The 20,869-nt window shown below is 51.0% G+C and overlaps 1 protein-coding gene across 2 annotated transcripts in view; it reads right to left on the bottom strand.

Moving 5' to 3' along the window:
• Rasa3 (RAS p21 protein activator 3) overlaps nucleotides 1-15,159 on the bottom strand; it is a 108,632-nt gene extending 93,473 nt beyond the window's left edge. The window contains exon 1 of one of the 2 annotated variants that reach the window (XM_020164512.2): nucleotides 14,902-15,159. In XM_020164512.2, coding sequence (XP_020020101.1) covers nucleotides 14,902-14,956 — 55 coding nt within the window. In that variant the 5' untranslated portion in view covers nucleotides 14,957-15,159. Of the gene's footprint in view, nucleotides 1-7,448; nucleotides 9,154-14,901 lie in introns of those variants that run through there. The other variant, XM_074042918.1, reaches the window with a different exon arrangement.
• Nucleotides 15,160-20,869: the final 5,710 nt, after the last annotated feature.

Here is a 20,869-nt window from a genome sequence, read left to right as displayed (position 1 = left end):
TGCCTGCAATACTTTATTTCACACACATCCATACCCCACAAGCAGAGCACTTTCAAACACCCAACAAGTCCTACAAGATGAGGACTGCCCTGCAACACCCCTAGATTCTAAAGGGAAACAGCAGACGAGTGTGCACTGGCCCTCACAAAGGAGCAGCGGGAGCTAACATCAAGGGCAGGAGGCTCACCTGGGGTGATAGGAAGCTCACACCAGGACACCAACCTGGAGCAGACTGAGAAGACTTCACCTTCTGTTGGCCCAAGACTCCAAAATCAAAATCAAAATCAAAACCCTTAGCCCCAACCAAAACCCTTCAGGATTTTCCATGCCCACAGGCAGGTTCTACCTTCATATCAGTTCATTCTCTAAGTCTCATTCTCCTTCAGTAGCTGATAGCAGCCAGCTCCCAGGACAGTGGCCTAAGTAGCGGGTAGGGAAAGAATATTTCTTTTGTAATCAGAAAAAAAATAGTAAGTCAAGAAAAAGGGAAACAGTCAAAATCAAACAAAACAAACAAAAAAATGAAAACCAGCAGAACAGAATTTGGAGAGTTCTGGTGACAGAGTCCCCAGTCTGGGTCCACAGACCACACCACACCTAGACTACACTGCCCTGGACCAGAGAGAGAAAAGCTGAGGCCCCCAACCATACTCCACATTTGTAATGTCTACAAGACAAAAATGGCCTTTACATTTCTAAAATTTTAAAATTATCAAAAGGATATTTCATGCACGTGAAAATTATGTGCAATTCAAGTGTCACACCTACAAATAAGAGTTCATGAACACTCAGTCATGCTCACCCAATGTTGCATCACCTGGCTGCTTTGTGCTATGGTGGCAAGTGGTCACAAGCCCAAGTGTCCCTGGTTCCGCTCCTCTAGCAAGTGAAGCCTGATACCTCAGCTCCACATAGGCAGAGCTCACAGCAGCTCCTCAGCCTCCCAAGGGCCTGCACAGAGGCACCTGAACCCAGTGATTCACATCTGAATGGTGCTGACTGGGGAGCAGATCCCCCCAGAGACCCTGAGCCCACATGAATGGTGGGGTGAGAATCTAGCCCCAGACCTCGACAGGGTGATCCACTCACCAGCCATGAGGCCACGCACACTTTGCCAGCTGATACCAACATAATTCAGGCCACTAAAACTATTGACTCTACCGGTGGATGGGCTGCAGACTGAAGTCTAATGGAGGAAACACCACCTCCATCCCTTGCAGTGCCCAGCCTCTCACAGCCCTGCACAAAGGCTGGGTGTTCACAGCCATATGTCACCACCTTCTTATCCCAAACAGTCTTTAACTATGCAGCTGCTCCCCAAACCTCAAAGACAATGGCAGAGCAGGTAAAGCCGTCCAAGGTCAGCAGTCCAGGCCCAATCACGACTGAGCAAAACCAAACTGTCCTGGTGGGAGAAGTGAGCTGCAGCTCAGAACAGAGTTGACTTGGCATCTTCTGCGGGTGCTTCAAAGGGAGGAGCAGGCATCGCCTCTACCCTCACTCCATAGAGCAGGCAAGACACTTATTGCAAACTCTGCGGCCCCCGCAGTCCAACTGCTACCCACAATGGCAAGCAGGGTGGCTTCCAACCTAATTTGATTTGGTGACAACAAATAAAGAGCAGGAGAGAAAACTGGTCAGCTCAAGGTTTGAGAGGCACCCAGATTTGACCATGCATTGCTGCTCCACCTGAGAGTGCACAGAAGGACCCAGGAGGTTGGAACTGCCCAGAGGGAGGACTTTCACCAAAAGCTCAAGCACAAGGAACATGCTAAGGGGTGCAGGAACCCTGCCCACCTGTCCCAGAAGACACCATGTTCTCAAACTTGAGCAGCATCAGATGCCCCTACAGGGCCTATTGAAACAGGGATCACCTCCCCAGCCCTAGCTACTGGCTCTGCAGGCAGAGGTCCAAATCCCTGCATTGTGATGTTGATGCTGTGGCTGCAGGGACCCCACTCTGAGAGCCAGCTAAGGGGTAGACCCAGGAGGATGACAAGCATGCAAGCACCCCTTGCTGAGGTGCCCAGACCAAGGGATTTCTATTCCCATGGGGCACAGAAGATGCAGACATTCCAGGCGGCCCTGAGCTCAACTCCCAGTTTAAAGGGATTCAAAGAGAATCCTCACCAGGAACTTGACCTTCAGAGAGGAAATGAGAGGCCAGTAAGACTGTGAGTGTGCCCAGAACAGGGATGGACAAGACAGGAGGTCTGGAGGATGAGAAGACAGGAAGGCTTAGAGGGTAGACAAGAGGGTGGACAGGACAGGAAGACTGAAAGATGGGCAGGACAAGAAGACTAAAGGGTGGACAGGAAAGGAGTGCTATTGAACAGACAGGACAGGAGGGCTGGAGGGTAAAGAGGATAGGAGGGCTGGAGGGTAAAGAGGACAGGAAGGCTGGAGGGTGGACAGGACAGGAATGCTATTGAGTGGACAGGGCAGGAGTGCTGTTGAGTGGACAGTACAGGAGTACTGTTGAATGGACAGGGCAGGAAGGTTGGAGGGTGGGCAGGCCAGGAGGGCTATAGGGTGGACAAGACAAGAGAGCCAGAGGGTGGATAGGACAGGAGATCTCAAGGGTAGACAGCAGGGACAGGACAGTAGGACTGAAAGGTGGGCAGGACAAAAGGGCTAGAGAGCAGACAGGACAGGAATGCTGTTGGATGACCAGGACAGGAAGGCTGGAGGGTGGACAGGACAGGAAGGGTGGAGGGTGGATAGAACAGAAATGCTGTTTGATGGACAAGACAGAGAGCTAGAGGGTGGACAGTGCAGGAAGGCTGGAGGGTAGACAAGACAGGAATGCTGTTGGATGGGCAGGACAGGAGGGCTGGAGGATGGACAGGGGAGCTAGATGGAGGCTGGGGAGGTCATAAGGCCCTGGGGTATCAGGGGGCCAGGCCATGTTGGTAGCCGCTGACCAAGAATAGTAAGGAGCCCTGACATGGGCATGAGTCCCACCTAACTAATGGGAGACAGTGTGAGGACAACCCTTTGCTTCCCTGAGCCACACACCCCTCCATGAGCCCAGGCTCCTTCCATGTTTACTGAAGGCAAGTTTATCCACATTGCTCTGCCTCCTACAATAGTGTCACGCATGAGCACCATCAGTGAAGCCTCAAGGTCAGAGGTCTCCTCAACAGGCCCGGCACTAGAAAGCTGCCTGTGACTGCAGAGCAGCTGAGGATGAACAAAAAAGGATGTCAGAGACATTTTTAAACCTGATGCAGGTCACTGCTGAGTTCCTTTGCAATGGCCAACCTACTCTGGCAAACCTTTGACAACAAGAGCAACCTGCTAACAAGAAAGCTAGCCCAGCAGCATTTGCCACCTGAATCCTGGTCAGTGGAACAGTGGGAGATCAGTTGGCTTCAGCTGTGCTCATTCCTCTCCACAATTTCTCATCCTGCACTTCCAAGTTCCAAGCAGACCCTAAACGAACTAGTTCCTTGAACTCAGCAAACTGATTGATGCTGTGCCATTAGGAAGTCAAACCACAAATTTATCTGTAGAGCTTAAAATGAATTTCCTCTGGCCACGTGCTAACTTTCTATTCTGGATTTCCTGAGGTTTCCTTTATTAGACTTGAGTCCAAAACTATCTTGGAAAGGGCTCTGGGATATCTGGGCTTGCATGTCTGAGGAATGGGGAGAAGGGGGCCTGGGACAGACAGATGAATTAATCAGCATTTCCCAGTTCTGACAGTGAGCATGAGCTCCACCCATGAAAACCAGCCACTCATTTGCTTAATAGTATGTGATGGAATGAGAACTCATTTTGCCCTCAGATAGACAGAAAATATTCTTGTGGTCTTTAAGCCACACAGGTGAAATGAGTTCAGTCCCATGGACTATTTACTTGTCAAATCATTTGATTCTTTTCATTCTTACCAACACTTGTTCACTCTGATCCCTTAATATGATTTGAGCAGCTTTTAGTGCTCACTGAAGGGCAGGTGGGACGCTTGCTTACAACACTTGTTTGGTGTTGATTTCTCAGCATCCCCACCTCCAAAGCATCAACAACAAAGTGACCCAACTAATCCCAGGAGAGAAAGGGAGCAAAGCCAGGGGCTTTCTCTATAATTCTGGGGTCTGAGTGCCAAAGCAGGTACTCAGCTCTGTGACAGTCACAGGCCTGGCAGTCACAGACCTGCTGAGTGAGGCACAGAGCCAAGGTCTGGCAACCTGAAAACACCTCAGACCCAGTGAGCCTTCACTGCAGCTGGTTAGTGCGGCCAGTGTCCCCTGGCTGAGGCAGCCCCATAAGCTCTTGCTGGGTACAAGTCGGGCAGATGAACACAACTCTTACTGGCAGGGTAAGCCAGCACCCTAGGATAAGACTCTGAGCCCAGGTGGCTGAACTCTATTTCCCCTGCCTGGAAAGGCTGGGCATAACACAAACACCCACTCTGAGTGAGGCTGGCTGCAAGATCACTTCCTACAGACTACAAAATAGTTCACTGATGTGGTCACACTGGTAGTTACCTTATAGAGGAAAGGTTTATTTTGACTCAGTTCAGAGGTTCTAGTCCACAGTCAGTTGGCCTGTGGCTTTGGGACTGTGGAAGCACTTCATGGCAGGTGTGAATGGGGGGTGGGGAGGGATCCCAGAGTCTCTTTTGAGGACAGCCCTCAATGACATAAGACATCCTACTCAGCCACCTCCTAAAGGCTCCACCACCTCCTAATGGCACCAACCTAGGCCCTGAGCCTCTAACACAGGAACTTTGGGGACATTCAACATTCCAACCAGAGTATGTGCCACTGTCTGTCATAAGAGCCAGCAAGCCAAGTAAGGGTGACAGGGTTCTGTGGCTGCGGCTGCTTGTGACCTGGAAGGTGGAGGTCACTGGGAAACCCCAGAGTCCTTTGAGGGCCTGCCTGTCCTCCCTCTTAGTCTTTTCTCTGGCTGAAAAAGCACTGTCTTACATTGCCCTTCACTTGCCCTTATGACAAGGACCCTATACACTGAGGGTCCTTCCTTAAAAGGAAGCAAAGATCAAACGCAGGTGTTGTACATGGCCCCAAGGCAATGTTCAAGCCCTTCTGAGTCAGTCCTGCCTGCTTTTCCTGCAGATTCCTCAGAATCTGCATATATAATACTGCATCTGTGACCCCACTCCACCAGTCTACCGACCTCCCCAACCTCCCTACTTCTGCTTTCCAAGAGAAATGTCACATCTCAAGCAGCGCAAGAGGCTTCTGGTGTAGGCAAGCCATTCCCACATTCACAACACAGTGGGTTTGGGGGCAGCTACAAAGAGGATGTGACCCAGTCCAGGGGAGGGTGCAGGGAGCAGAACCACTGTTACTAATGATGGTGAATGATGATGGCAAGGAGGCAAGGTGTATTTGACTTGGAGGAGGACACAGCTCTGTGTCTCCTCAGCCTACCCATTCCTCCCAGCCTGCCCTCCAGTTTTCTAGCGGAGGTGATTTTTCTGGAGCTCAGGAAGAGGACAAGGAAGGGAAAGGAGGCATCTCTGGAGAAATATACTTTATGAAACAAAATAATTTTAAATCAATCCACTCAGCAAAAAACAGTGAAAAGTGTTTTAAGTTTTTTTCCCCCCCTTTCTTTCCACGTGATCCTTTATTTCCACTCAGGACATGCACAAACACATTCTTGGGTCCCGATGCTGAGGAAACTCTCCAACACTCTGCTGTGCAGAGCAGGAAATGATGAACAGCAAAAGGAATGTCACAGATTCCAGACAGATGGGGCCAGCTGAGGGGTTGGGGAGCCACACTAAGGGCTTGACATCGTCTTTGCGGCTCCTTGAGGGAGTCACTGCTACATAACTGCAACACAGGGGACAATCAGAAGCCGTGTGGGCTGGGTACCCCAGCAGAATCTCCACATGCCCCTCCTGCAAGACATCCACTCCTACAGAGGCTTGCACCAACAATTCTGACCTAAAACAAGCCTCATGAGAAAACCACCCAACACCCTGCCCCAAAGTGACTGATGCAGGGATGTCTACATTCAGAATCCAGTGATCTACAAGTTATCACTTTTCACTTCCTATCACTAGACCATGACTTGTACCTGCAGGGGTGCTCTGGTCATTTCTTACCCAGTACAGTTCAAGTTCCAATGTTTGCTCATGGCCTTCTTTACACAGATCTGAGAGGATTCAGGCTTATCCTTATAGCCATATCCCTCTCACCTGAATCCCAGTACGGCTTCCTGGGCATACAGCCTGGGGTACTGAGGCTGGTCTTAGACGCCTGCCCAACACAACTACCTGAGAGAACAGATCAGAAACAAATACAGGAAAAAGTCACCAAGGTGTGGGCCTAAAAGCAAAATGTGTGTTACACAAAGATAAAATATTTAAAATTCAAAAGTAAATGCTGGAAAAGATCTCAAGTTATGGAAAGTGGAAGAACAGGTGTATTCCAGCACTAAGGCCATGGGAGCAGGGACCAAGCCATCAAAGGAGCTCTCAGACCCCAGGTGACCCCAAACACACACCCAGATTCTTGAAGTTTAGACCACATCACTGGAGTGTCTCAGGAGCCCAAGCTGTGTTAGGAAGAAAAAAGACTAAGGGCTGTACAAGAATCAGGGACCATTTTTAACTCTGCAAGACTCACAGGACCAGAACTGACCCAATCCTACTGCTGTGGATCTCAGAAAACGGGGATACCATCAGGAAACACATGACTACAACACTGCAGCTCTGTTCTGCAAGCGGTCCCAGAGTGTGAACACATGTGTGCAATGTGTGCACATGTGTACACATTGTGTAGGGTACATGTGGGCATACATTTGTATGTGCATTGTGTGTACACATGTGTGCACATGCAGTCATGCATTTATATGTTGTGTGTGGTGTGTGCAAATGGGTGTGCACGCATGTTCATGTGGGTATGCCTGTAGGTATATGTACATATATTATGCATGGTGCGTGTGCATGCGTTTGTGTGTGTGTGTGCATGAGTGTGCATTTGTGAGTATGCTTACAACCATGTCACAAGTGGACATCTCATAAGAACAGAAAGAACAACCCTTGCCCTAATGTATATGCAACTCAGGGTGCATCCATCACATTTCTCCATAAGCCCTGAGGGTGCCCGCTGTCGGGTAACTCCCGAATATATACATGGCCAGGGGAGTTCCCACCCTTAGAACTTAGTCTTACACAGTGATAAAATGTCCTGTTGTGTGGTCCTAGGTTAAAACCTGTTCACAGCTATGAATGTCATTCCTGCAAATGAAGCCTCACAGATAGTCCTGGAAGCTCAGGAAAGGTGTCTTTGCTATCCCTTCTGCCTTGAGGTCAGTGGCCTGCTTCCCTCATCTGTGCACCCAGCCCAGGTCCAGGCTCACAGGCTGGACAACAGAACCACATCCTCCCTTCAGGGTACCAGCTGAGGGCACACAGGCCATGCTCCACCTCCAGCACTACCCCGCAGAAATGAAGATGCAGCACAAACCTGGAATCCAGCAGCAGGAGTCAGGGAGGTCAGCTGTGAAGGATGAGAAGCAGCATCCTCTCCAGGCCCCATGGTGGCAGAGCTTTCCCAGGATTCTAGCCCCATAGCAGTCAGCCAGCAGCAGCTTCAGCTATAGAGGAGCCCAGCAGGGCTTCCGGAGAAAGCTGAGCATGCCAGCTGCAGCCCTGAGGATCTGGAATTCCCCCACTCAGGCTTCATCCCAAAGGTCATGGGAAAATCAGCCCCACTACAGCACCCACCCCAGACTCTGAACAAGATTTCAGCCTGGCCAGGACCCCTGGGACTGTACACAGATGAGTTTTCTGGAAGCAATTTGTGTTCTTGGATCTCTGCTAACATCCCTGAGCCCCAGTCTGACCCCAGTCTTGGAAAACCCCAATTTAGCCCACAGGCTCTGAGGGCTTGGGGCCAAACCACTGCAAAATGCCAAGGTTGAACTGGCCCCCAACTCCCCACTTGCCAGCATTCCTCTCCAGGTGGGCTGGAGGTAAGAGTGGGCTTTGCACTACCAAGAGGAGGATACCAGAGGGGTGGAGGAGAAAACTACCCTGGTGGCCATACCTTGTGACCCTGGTCTATAGATTATCCATTCAGACTCCAAATATCCATGCAGTGCTCCAAACAAGTACTGTCTAAGTGACATTTATCAGGAATTCCAGGTGCTTCAAGACCCTCAGCCAGGGTGGAATTCAAGGCAGTCACCCCTGATGGTGACTCCCAGCTTCTCTCTACTCCACCTGCCTGGAGTCAACAGTGCTAGTCAATGCAAAGGTTGAGCTTTGCTGACTCAGTCTATGAAGGCTGCCTTTAAGATGTACCAAGAGGGAAAGGCACTGGGTAGGAAAGCCAGCCACTCTGAAGCAGTGACTTAGTGTCACGCTGGGCCTTGGGAGCCAGAAGCTCACACAGGACAACTTAGTGGCATGGCACCAGATCTCTGGTCCTGACAATGGCACCCTTGAGGGAATGTGACACTAGGAAGGCCACTGGGCTTTCCAAGCTTTGGACATAGAGGAGTTAAACATATCTGTCGTGCACACCAAGATCAGGAGCAGCATGGACTGTGGCCATGCTCCACGAGGTGTCTGCACGTTCTTGGCTGGTATACCAGCTCCAGAGTGAGGGCCAATTCTAGGGCAGGAAAAAGGTGAGCAGGGCAGGAAATCAAAGTAAACCTTCCAGGAGTAGATATAGAGCCAGAAAGAAACCATGAGTGCTTTTGGGAAAAAAAAAAAAAAGTGAAATCTTTTTTCTCAGAAGGAATTTTTTTTTTAATGACGCCAAAGAGATATTCTGAAGCATGAGTAATGTCCTCAACTTTGTGAGGGGAATTACCTATTGAGGGTTCACTTGCATGGCACTTAACTGTAAATAAAGACTGAGCAGGACCTAACCTAGAAGCAGGACTAGTTCTGCTCTGCATACACCGGTCCAGGTCTGGCTCATGCCTGGCTCAGACTCATGCACAGCTCCCACAGTTCACCTGCTTGTCTGGCCCTGACTTCACTTGTTTCTCTGGAAGCCACACAGTAGGCCACATGTTGGCACCCCACACTCACCCTTCCAACCTGTATTTACTTTGCTTTTTTTTTTACCCTTATTTTGTTTCCACTTTTGGACTGTTCATTTAGATGCTAACTGGTATGGGTGCTGGTATGTAATATTGTGGTCATGCTGGGCTCCTGTTCTGCAGAAACCTCCCACCCTAACCCCTCCCCACTCCCCTCCCCACAAAACTGCACAAGGCCACAGTTGCCCACAATTTTATATCACGAGCTTACCTTTCTCCTTCCAGAGGTTGACCAGTCCCAACACAACCCACCCATATGCTCATTCTGCCCCCAAACAGAGCCATACCCACCACGCTGGCAACTCCAGCCAACCCATGTGTGCCCAAAACTATGTGTGCTACTCGTTGGCACCTCACAGAGTCACAGCCTGAAGGGATCCTGCCTTCTCTGCAGGCCTAGTTTCAAAGCCAGCTGTCTTCAGATCTCAACCCTGCACACTTATTAGAGTGTAACTCTCTCTTATTTATGTATTTGCTTAGGTGGAACTCCAATTTGTTACAAAATTGACAAAACAAACACACTGCTTCAGATTATACTAGACATAATGCCTCTTTCTATAAAGATCTGAGTGGCTGAAGGACTTCTGTTCACATACAAAGCATGAATCTCCACAGAAAGGCACTGCTCTCCACTTGCACAAAGAACCAAGGCTAAGAGGGGTTAGGAGACTCATCTAAATCCACAGAGTAATCAAGAAACATAGCCAGTGCCCTGTCTCTGATTCTAAGTGTGGTCAGTCACCCACTTCTCCTCACTGGCTCCCCAGGGCTCTGATCCCCACAAGGCAGTCAGCCCACCTCCAAGGTCACTCAGCAGGTTGGATCTTCAAGGGCCATTTATAAAATTCACTTCTCATATTCTACAAACAAAGGCTACAGTTCCCATTTCACTGTGGCTCCATCCAATCAACACATCCGTCCACCTCACTTAATACATTCAAGTCTACATTTAAAACAAGCTATGCCACCTCAAAACACATTGTTTAACATCTACAGCAAGACAAAGCTAATTCCTTTGTGTATGTTGCATGAGTATGTTTGAGTGTGAGTGTGCTTGAGCGTGTGTATGTGTGTATTATGCACCCAGATGCCTCATCAGTTCCAGGAACCAAATTAAAAGGTTTTCTGGTGCTGCTGTATGCCATTCAGCTCATTATGTCCACAGACACCTTGACACCCCAGCTGAGTCAACCTGCCAAAGGACTGGGTGGGTAGCTGGTGGCCCTGCTCAAAGACTCTTGGCTTTGCTCCCAGCCCTACACACCCTGGTCAGTGAGGCTGAGTGTCAGATCTGTCCAGCAATCACTCACCTACTGCCCATATACACAGACAGCAGCAGCCCCTTCCCACCCTCTTGAGCACCATCTGCCTCCTTTGCTACCAAAGCCGTCACTTCTCTTACCCAGCCCTCCACTACCCACATTCAAATCCAAGATCACAGTGAAAGCAAGCAGCCCTCCAACTTGACAGGCAGCACTCAAGAGGTGAGGAGTGCAGGAACTGCAGGCCACACCGCCCTGACTGGTTCCCACAAGCTGGCATCTCTGGGAAGGTTATGTTCTAGGGATCTCCATTCCTCCACCTCAATGTCATGGAGTTGTGAGAATTTAAATAAAATGAGGTAATACACACAAACCTCTCACTTAAAATCTGCATGCATTCCCCCCTTCCCTAACCCTCTTGCAAGCAGCACCTAGAGCCACCTTCACCCTCAGCCTTCCCAGCTTCCACAGGTGTCCAGTTCTGCACATTCGTCCTGGGTAGTTAAAAATAGAGCAGGCGGCTCAACTGAGCTCGGTTAATGGAATACCCAAGTTAATTTTAGCATCAGAGAACTCAGGAGAATCTAAAATCTCTGATGCCAAGGACTGCATGTGGCTAGTGTAGGACCTTCATACACTCAGACCCAGAAAACTGCCATATGACTACAGCCACTCCCTGGATGCACAGAACACCTCTCCTCTCTCAGTGCAGCCTTGGTCAGGAAACACAACTATGACAACCAGCAGACCTGCTCCTACAGGGCCATCTGTGATCCCCAAGGCAACCCTGGGACCAGCACATTGGAGCCTCGTGGAAGAGCCAACTGTCACAATTGAGCTGGATCTGGAGCCCTGAGCTACCAGCCGGTGACCTGGGGCTCCATCACCTGTTGCCCACTCACCAGCTGAATGGCCAGGGGGTGCAGTCTAGGGACCCTTCATTGCCCATCTTGCACTTCTGCCTAGCCACCACCATGACTATCCTCTTCTCACTGGGTACCTCCTGCTTCTGGTGAGATTTTGTTTTCCATCAGGCAAGGAGAGTGCCAGGTAGAAGGCCAGCCAGCCCTGGCCCACAGCAACCCAAGTTCTGCTGAATGGGAGGAGCTGCCACTCTAATGTTCTGAATGCCACTGCCCTTCTTCACAGCCAAGTTCTAACCTTACAGTAAGGGAACATGAGAGCCCAGGAGCAGAGAGCGCCGAGATTCAGGGGGAAATACAGGAGCAGCTGTGAGTTCAATGGTAAAGACAGACGCAGAGCCTGGCTTCTCAGAGACCCACCAGCTCCCAGCACAGACCCACTAGCTGCTGGCAGTTTGATGTAAAGAAAATGAACAAAGTCACAATCATACAAGAGAACTTTTCTTGTCTAGGGACGGAAGGTTAGGGTTTTTGTTTTTTTTTTTTAATTTTTATTTATGGCTTGATAGAAGCATCTCTGTATATTGCTCTTTACTGAACATGTTTATCAAGATAAGATGGCATTTTTAAAAACAAGTAGTAAATATTGTGTAAACATAACATAGGACTGGAAAGTAAACCTATACAACGCCTAGTGAGAGCCAGGCCCAAAATATCACTGCTGAGCAGAAGCGCTCTCCCCTTGGCTGTTGGCCCAATCATTGGCCAGGGCTGACTCTGGAGGGTCGGACACACACACTTCCTCAACACAGCAGCCTCAAGGAAGTGAGGGTCAGTCACACGTGACAGCCCAGCCAGGCACTGCTGTAACAAAGCAGTAATTGTTACTAAAAACACAGTGCTTAAGATTCTAAGTGTACAGAAGAACACATCAAAAATAACCCTGCAAAATTTAAATGAAGAAGCAACAGATTCCTCAAGACAAGGACTCAAAATGGCCACAATAAAAATACCTAACTTCTGTGTGTCTCTCTCTTCTGTATTATCCCATTTGCAAAGTATGGAAGAAACAAGAACAAGGAAGGCGGAAAGGGGAGATTCCTCCCATTTTTCCAGTTAGCTTCTGGTGAGACCAAATCTCACACTCCAAAACCAAAACCTAAAGAGGTCATACCTAAGAAAAGATTCCCCAACCGCACCCATGAAATGTTCTGCCTTTTTTCTTAGCAACAGCATGGTCATGGTGTTTATCTATATGATTTTAGGGACAATTTTCTCTGTCTTTCTCTGGGAGAAAGGGAGGGCGTTGACTAAGCCTGAACAACCACTGCCTTGTAAATTCCCACTGGATGCAACAGATAAGGATGGCCTGCCCTGTGCAGATGGAGAAAAGGCTGTGAAGGGGAAGAGGTTTGTCTATGTTACCCAGCAAGACACCAGTAGGCTTGGCCAGAAACCAGCATGCCTGGAGTTAAGGCTCCCAGGTGAATGTCAGGTTAATGGCACCAAGGGGCAGCTGTGTGTGTGTGTGTGTGTGTGTGTGTGTGTGTGAGAGAGAGAGAGAGAGAGAGAGAGAGAGAGAGAGAGAGACAGAGAGACAGAGGGAGAGAGACAGTGGCCACAAACAGAGGATTACAGAAGAAAACCCAGAAACCCAGTGCATTGCCCACCATGTTGAGCATGTTGAGGGCCCTTCTCTGCTCCTGTTCCACTGGTGGGCTTTCCCTGGGAACCCACAGTATTAGGCCAACAGGACAGCTAAGTTACACTAAGACAAACCAGATCATCCTATCGCTTTAGGGGCTCCAGAGGGCTCTAACTCAGCAGAACCCTTCTACCAGGGCTATGCTCAAGACACAGGAGAATACCCTGCTTCCCATGGGTGCCATGTGTGCTGTTTGAGGAGACACAGGCGTTTGTCCTGACCAGCCCTGCAGGTGAGGACCCTTGAGAGGAAAGGGAAACAGGGTCCTTGAAGCCAAAGCACTAGAGTTTGGGCACCACTAATTCATCTGCACTGCCATTGCCCCAAAAGTTCAAATGCTGCCCAGTCCCCACATGGAATCAGATGCAGAGCACATTCCAGGCACTGTGTTTTACTCCCTTGTTTAAAGTACAGCACAGAAGTGAGGAAGACAGCTTCCTAAAACTGCTTCCTCCCAAGTTGCTCCTCCCTGTGGGCACAGACCCTCTTGTGGCAGGCCAGAGGAACTGATGTGTTTGGTACCAGAGCCTTTCTTCACCCTGTCTCCATACCATACGGGAGAGAAAGAAATCTTTTTTCAGCCACAGAACCCTTCCCTGTGTGGACGCATCCATGCTGAGCAGATACTGGACCCTTGCTGCCTGCAGACCCGGAGGCCTGGCTCCTCCCACACACCCCCCATCCTAAGGCCTCCTCCTTCTCCCCTTGCTTAGGGAGGCACAGCAGCCCTGTGGCCCAGTGGGCTCATTCAGTCTATCAGGGATCATGGCTGGAGGAAACTGAAGTTAGTAACCCTCACAGTACTGGCCTTTACCCTGGCTAGGGCAGGGGAAAGAGAGGGCACAAGCTGCCATGCCTGCCCAGTTTGAAACTGACAGCAGATTCCAACCATATAAGCAAGAGAAACCCCTCCTGTGGACAGAGCTCTTAGCCCAAATGCCACATGCTACCTGTGGTGCTTCTGAGCCAAAGATCAAATTGTCTAGGCGATGATTCAAAACCAAAATAAAGCAGACAGGAAACAACACGCTGATTGAGAGTAGCTGGAATCCCTCAGGCAGCATCGAATGTCATCAACAACTGACACTGGCGGCAGTCACCCGGTGCCGCTCGTTTGGGGCCTGTTCCTGAGCGAACAGGCCAGGATGTGGGAAGAAGGACCACAGGACTGGCACAGTGGGACCCACAATTCCCCTCCAAGGAAACCACACTGCCACCCAGTGCGGTTATGACAGTCTCTCCAGAAAGCTACCTGGGTTTGGGGCAAATTCGCACACTTCCAAGATAAAACAACTGGGAAAAGCAAATCGCCCCGGATAAAACTGGGAAGTTCTCCCCAGCCCCCTCCAGAATCTGCTTCCCTTCCCCTCCCCCGCTCTGGCTTGCCCAAGGAGTCAGGCGGAGCCAAGCGAGGGCCTGAATGGCAGGCGGGCTGGCCCCAGCTCCCACGGTCGGCTCTCAATGGAAGCAGGGGGAGGTGCTGGTGCTCCCGCGGCTCCCGCGGCGCAGCCCTCGGCCAGAGGCTCCATCACTACCCAGACAGGCTGCGAGCGCATGCAGCCCGCCACGGACCGCAGGCCTCGGGGAGGGGCGCAGAGGGGTGTCCCCATCCCCCAGCTAGGAAGTTTCTGCACACAGCTGCCAAAGGAGGGTGCCGAGACCAGGACATCTGCAGATTCGACCCCCAAACCGCGGCACCCCGACGGACGCACACGCGCGTGCACACGCATGCAAACACAAGCGCGCGGCACCCACGCGCGCTCTCCGACACGCGTGGACGTGATCAGGCCCCTCGCGAGCGCACACTCCCGCGCACGCGCCCGGCCCCCTCGGGGACCTGGGGCCGCTCCGGCGCAGAGCAGCGGTCCTGAGGAGTCGCCGGTCCGGCCAGCCTGGCCCGGCCCAGGGACGAGGTCTGCTCAGGACCCACTCTCGGGGCAGCGGAGCCCTGGGTCAGCAGCCGTGAGCCGGGAGGACGTGGTCCGATCGGCCCCGGGAGACCCGTCCCGGGCCGGCCCTCCGTGGCACTCACCGATCTTGATCCTCACGCTCTGGAAGACCCGGAGCCCCTCTTCCTCCACCGCCATGCTGCGCGCCGCGCCGCCTCCCGCAGGAGCTCGCCGAGCCTTGCCGAAGCGCGCGCCGGGCCCAGGGGGCAGCGCAGCCGCGGCGGGCAAGGGCGGCGGAGCCGGAGAGGAGCAGTCAGAGCGAAGGAGCGGGGGCGGACAGGGCCGGAACAGCAAATTCCGACCGCAGAGCCACAGCGGCGCTGCTGGTCCGCGCGCTCTGCCAGCCGCGCCCTCCCTGCCTCGCGGGTCCCGCCCTCCGGCACCGCCCTCGTACCCTCTAGTTGGCCGAGGGCGGAGGCGGGGATTGGAAGTTCCGCCCTTTACCCAGATCCCTCTCTTCATTGGTCGAATCCAGAAAGGGGCGGGGACAGGACTATTCCGCCCACAGCCGAAATTCAGCCTTTCGTTGGTCGAAGGCTAGGAGGTGGGATCTGTAGGACTCCGCCCAGCACTCAATACAGTTTCCCATTGGCCGAGCCTTGGAGAGGGGCGGGTCGTCTTCAGAGGCGGGATCCGAAGGACAGATCCTGCGGCGCGCCGTGGAGACAATATTGGCTTTGCTGGGATGGGGGACTGTGGCTCTGGTAGCGGCATCGGCCAGGACTCGGGCCCAGCGGGTCGGCCCGAGCTTCCGGACTCGCTCCTGAAGCCGTTACCGCCGGCAGGGTCTCCACTTAGCTCCTAAGGGACGATCCAGAAGTGATCACCCGTAGATCACGCGGGAGAAGCGGAGGACGACGCCCGCCGACGGAAGGAGACCCTCCGATCCACGTGGACCCCGCTCCTGCCCCCAGCTACATTGGCCTCCTCCCAGTCCTCAGCCACCCGCTTTGGTCCCTTCCTACATGGTGTCCACTGGCAGTTCATTTGGAGGTTAAGAAAATTCTCTCCCCGCTTCCTAGGGGCTGAACTCTGGGACTGGGAGGTTTCTGCAATGGATGCTGTGTGTCATCCGGACCCGCTCCGGTAAGAGGGAGACTTCCCTCTAAGTGGGACAACCCTGGAAAGCAGGGCCGGCTCCTGAGCTTGCCCAGGACGGGTGCAGTCAGCTGCTCTTCCTCTCTTCCCTTGCAGGAGTGTTTTCATCCCTGCAGCAGTGGTGAGCTAGGCTGGATCCCTGTGGAAGGACCCTGCTGGGATCGAAGAGGGTGGGGAAGGGAGAATGCATGGACTGTGGAGTCAAGGGCTCTTCCCGAGATTGAGATAATGAAGAGAAGGCCCATTGAAAGGAAAGAAGGTGTGACACAAAGGCCACCCTTGATGCTATCTGAAGACTCACCTCCTGCAGACAGGGAACAAACATGCTGCAGACAGCTAGAACTCAGTCAAGAAGATAGCAGAGCTTCAGGAAAGGTTAAGGTCTCAACCCACCTGATGCCACTGTACAAAGGCCAGGCTCTGACTGGGAGGAGAAGAGACCCTCTGGATTATTGCTCTCAGAAATCTTGGATTCCAGATTCCCCTGAATTGGCTCAGTGATTCTCAGAGGTTCCCACTTCTCCCTATCAAAGGCAAGTGATTGCTCTGTGTTGAAGACACTGAGACCCCTGTGAGATGATATGGACATGCCTACAGTCCACCCCTCTACCAGATCAGCAGCACCCAACACCCAGCTGGAGCAGGGCCCGATGAGGGAAAAGACAACAGGCCAACAGAGCTTCAGGACCAGTGAGCACAGACAGCAGGTGCTGGGGGGAAACCAGAACTAGATCTGAAGGATATCAGGCAGAGTCAATCAGAGAGCATTCGTTGACATGTGCAAGGCTTAGCACCTAACTACCAGGATAGCCTTTTGAAGCTTTGAAAAAGCAGAGTCCCACACTCAGTGGAATAGAAGTACCAAGTTGTTGTGGCGGACAGCTGAGGAGGGTGCCACAGTGCTCAGAGAAGGGGCATACTAGAGGGGTTTACTCCACAAGATTAGAACATAGGGCTGACCAAGTTCCTTGAGAAGTTCAGACAGTGCTTTACTGACAAGGTGACAGGGGTGTCCATTGACTGGCCAAGGGAGAGATGCTTTTACAGACCTGGGTTCCCTGAGAGCATGAGGATAGTCAAACTGTAAACTGATAGATGCCAGGTGACTTAACCATCAGCAACAAGACAGGTGCAGTTACCATCATAGTCACCAAGACAGGAGGGGCAGCCAGAAAAGTCCCAAATGCTACAGAGATGAATACTTGACAGAGATACTCCCAGAGCAAGAAGGGAGTCAGCCAGTCAGATTGACTTGGGTGTAATGACTAAAACCAAAGGAAATAAATATAAACATCAAAAAGGCTAGAGAAAGTCGTTCCCAAGGCCACCATTCCTTGCCCCATTTCCAGAGTGGGCAGCCCTTACACCCAGGGCCTGCTGACCAGAGGACAGGCTGAGCCCAAGACAGGGCTGTCGCATGTGCCTGGTAAGGATGCTCCAGGGCCTTCTTAAAGGACCTGTGGCCATTTACCCCAGAGATGGCATACCAGGGAAAAGAGGGCTGCCTCAGCATCTGTGATGACAGTGCTGTCCAGGGCCATTATACCTCTGTTGGAGTGGGGACTTGTGAAGCCCAGAAATCAACTTAGCCCTACCTAGGACTAGCCCATAAGGGCCACTGGATTTCTGGAGCGTTTCCTTTCCCACTGAATGTAAAGGTAGTTGTCAGAATGCCACATTTGTTCTTTCCTGTGTGGGCTGAGAGTCATCCCTATTGGGAAGGCCAAGTGGGGTGCCAAGACAAAAAATAAAAAGCAGTAATGCATCCTGGGAGATGGAGATCAGCACTGCTCTGAGGGACCTAAAGGATTACGTGAGTCACCAGTGTAGCTCTGGATAAACCTGGCAGATTTTGAAGGGTGACAGTGGATTCCCACAACTCAACCAAGTCTCTAGGACAGATCCCACACCTCTTGACCATGGAGCTGCCCTGAGCCAACAGGCATGCTCTCACCTCCCTGTTAAGAAGGAGAATTAGAAGCAGTTTGCAGTCTCCTAGCCCAGCCTCCCACACACTTACTACCTGCCTGTCAGTGGGCTTTCCTGCCCTCTGATGTGGCCCATAGATATCTGGACCTCCTCAGTTTGGTTCAAATGTTGATGACATGGTTTTAATCACACTAGGTGAACAAGAGGTTGGCAGTTCATCTGAGGGTTTCATGAGACTGGTGTACAGAGGGCAGGCAGCTCACAAAGACAATGAGGCTCCACATACCAGTGACATTTCCAGAGTCCAGCCCCTGAGGTGGACAAATGATTGCATCATACACTTCCCACAATGAGGAGGGCAGTCTAAGCCCTGGGAGAGGCAAGCTTTGCATTCTAGAAGCAGCACATGGTGAACTCAGAGTTGCTTCTGGCCCATCCATAAGGACAAAGGAGGCTGACAGTTTGGGGTGGACCCAGAACAGAACAGAATTCTGCAGGCAGCTCAGGCTGTGGAGCAAGCAGCCCTGCTGTGTGGTGCATACAACCCCAATGCTGGGGGACACAACACTGGAGTGGTCACAGGTCACACCGGGGGAGGAGCTCAGTCTGACCCGCTGGGCTCTGAAAGTTTCAGCTACCTGCTGCAGAGAGAGGCATGCCATTCAGCCAACAGTCCTCGGAACAGCTCTGAACCCTGACAGACGAGTACCAGCCCTGGAACCATCACATGGCTGTAGTGAACTGGGTCTTGTGATAGCCACCAAGAGTGTGGAGCAGGCCCAACTGGTGTTCACCCTCAGCTGCAGATGGCACTGCCAGGATCCAACCTGGACTGGACTGGGCACAATCTGCTAGACCATCTGATGACCCACGCCCCAGAACTTCTACCACATTGGACTAGACATTCTCTGTCTGCCCCTGCTAGCAACTGAGGCTAGCAGCAACAGAGCAGGGACGCATTCTTGAGCCCATAACAAATTTGTTAGGTCATCACCGGTTCCCAGAGGGATACTTGGCTACTGTACCACAGAACAGAGGGAAATGCATGAATTGCACATACAGAGGCTGGCCAGGCCACCAGAGCACCCTTGAAGATCACTGTGGAGCCTAAGCCACTTACCACTCTGTCCTGCTCTCTATCCTTGATGCTTAACTAGGGCAGTGTCCACAGTCAATTTTCTCCTTGAGATGCATGAGGCCTGAGCAGCACAAACCTAAGGTCTCTACCCCAAATAACTGATCCACCACTGGCCTTAGAAGCTGATCAGTAGAGGGTTACTCTTAGAGCTGTGGTGTGAGTCAGGGAAACACAGAAGGACTAAAGGAAATGGTGATAACTTGTAGAGTATAATCTATTTGTTCATAGCTCTCTGTTACTTTGTGCTCTCTGACCTAATCTCCTGCTTCCCCAAAGCTTCTTGAGAGGTATTAATCCATTAATAAGTAGAATTTTATTACCCAATCGTCATTATAGATCATTTGTTATGCATATCTGATCAATCTACTTTCAAAGGATTTGAAGGCAGCTTAAAGCAATGACCAATATGTAAGAGAATCATTTTTACCAGAAAAAAAAAAACTTGTAAATATTTTTACAGCATAAGAATTGAAGGAAGAAATTGTGGGGTGAATTATCTAAATTGAGAAAAGCTGCAGCAATGAACATAAAAGTCAGTGTTGAGCTTCCTGATAGTGAAGTAGAAAAGGGAAATGTGGAGATAAGGTATCTTACACAAGTTATATTATCTAATAAAAGAAAGTACATCAGTTTTTTCATATAAGACAATCAAGCAACCCAAGGAATTTTAGGGAATTCTTTTTTCAAAAGGAATATCGAACAAATTAGGGAAGAGACCTTCATTCTGAAATGACACTAGGACATATGAAGTGCTCAGTGGTTACTTGTTAATGAGTTTCTTACACAAGGAGGGTTGCTGGGGAAGAAGGCAGAGAGTGTGGAGAGACAGCAAGCTTCATGCCATGGAACAGACTTTCCAGGTGATGACTGGTGGGTCACACAGCTGAGAGGCCAAGGGCGAGCAGGTCTATACCATGCCTGGATGCTCTGTGTGCTAATAGAAAGGAGACCCCATAGGTCCAGGATGACTGTCCACTAGCACCAGGCAGATGGCACAAGCACAAGCCAGCATTTTGTCCTTGTCTTAGGGGGCATATGGAGACCACTGTTCCCCTCCTTGTAGCTCAGCCAGGCTGTGCCTAGAAGTACAGACAAACGTGGCAGCATCCCTGGTGAGAAGCAGGGGAAAAGCCCTTGTGGTTTCTCATTCTCTCCTGCTTGGGCACGGGACCTAGTACTGAAATGCAGAGAAGACAGCAGCCTGAATCCCTAGTTACCATGCAGCCTCAGACACTGAGGGCAGCTGGATCCGCAGGTGTCTCTTTGCAAGTGAAAAATTAGCTTTGGTATGAGAGACAATAAAATTTGGACATCATGGGTGCAACCAGGTCTGTCCTCATGAACAGAAACTCTGGCATATAATACAAGACATGTTGATAGTCCCCAGCCCCTACCAACTTGAGCTAATAGAGTAACCCCAGATGTTTGGGTGGCTGTGCCTGAGGAGTGTTGTCCAAGCCTCTGCTGCCAATCGTGAGGATGTTCTCTTGGGACGACCATTTGGTTTTTGTCACAATGAAGGTGACTTGTGTTTTTTATACTAATTAGCTAAATATGCACAAACTCCTAAAATTTTGAAATTGCTGAAAGGAGAAGTTAACTAGACCCCAAGTCTTACCTTCTTAGCAAAAGCAGGGAGGTATGTATTTTAATTTCACCTAAAATCTGAAATTATCCCAGAAGGAATTTAAAGGGAGAGGGGTCCCAGGTTCACATCATTTGGGACGGGAATTTACTGTCAGAATCCCACATGGGCTTGAAGGAACATGAGGACCCTGGAGCTATAGGAAGTCCTGCACTGACTGCAGATGCATCCTGTCCAAGGAACCAGATGCTAGAGATGCCGGATAAATGCAGTGAAAAGTCCCAGACTGTTCCTAAGCTTT

The sequence above is a fragment of the Castor canadensis genome, chromosome 10 (assembly GCF_047511655.1).
Source record: "Castor canadensis chromosome 10, mCasCan1.hap1v2, whole genome shotgun sequence".
NCBI lineage: Eukaryota > Metazoa > Chordata > Mammalia > Rodentia > Castoridae > Castor > Castor canadensis.
Note: the sequence above shows the minus strand (reverse complement) of the source record. Positions and strands in the feature narration are given on the sequence as shown.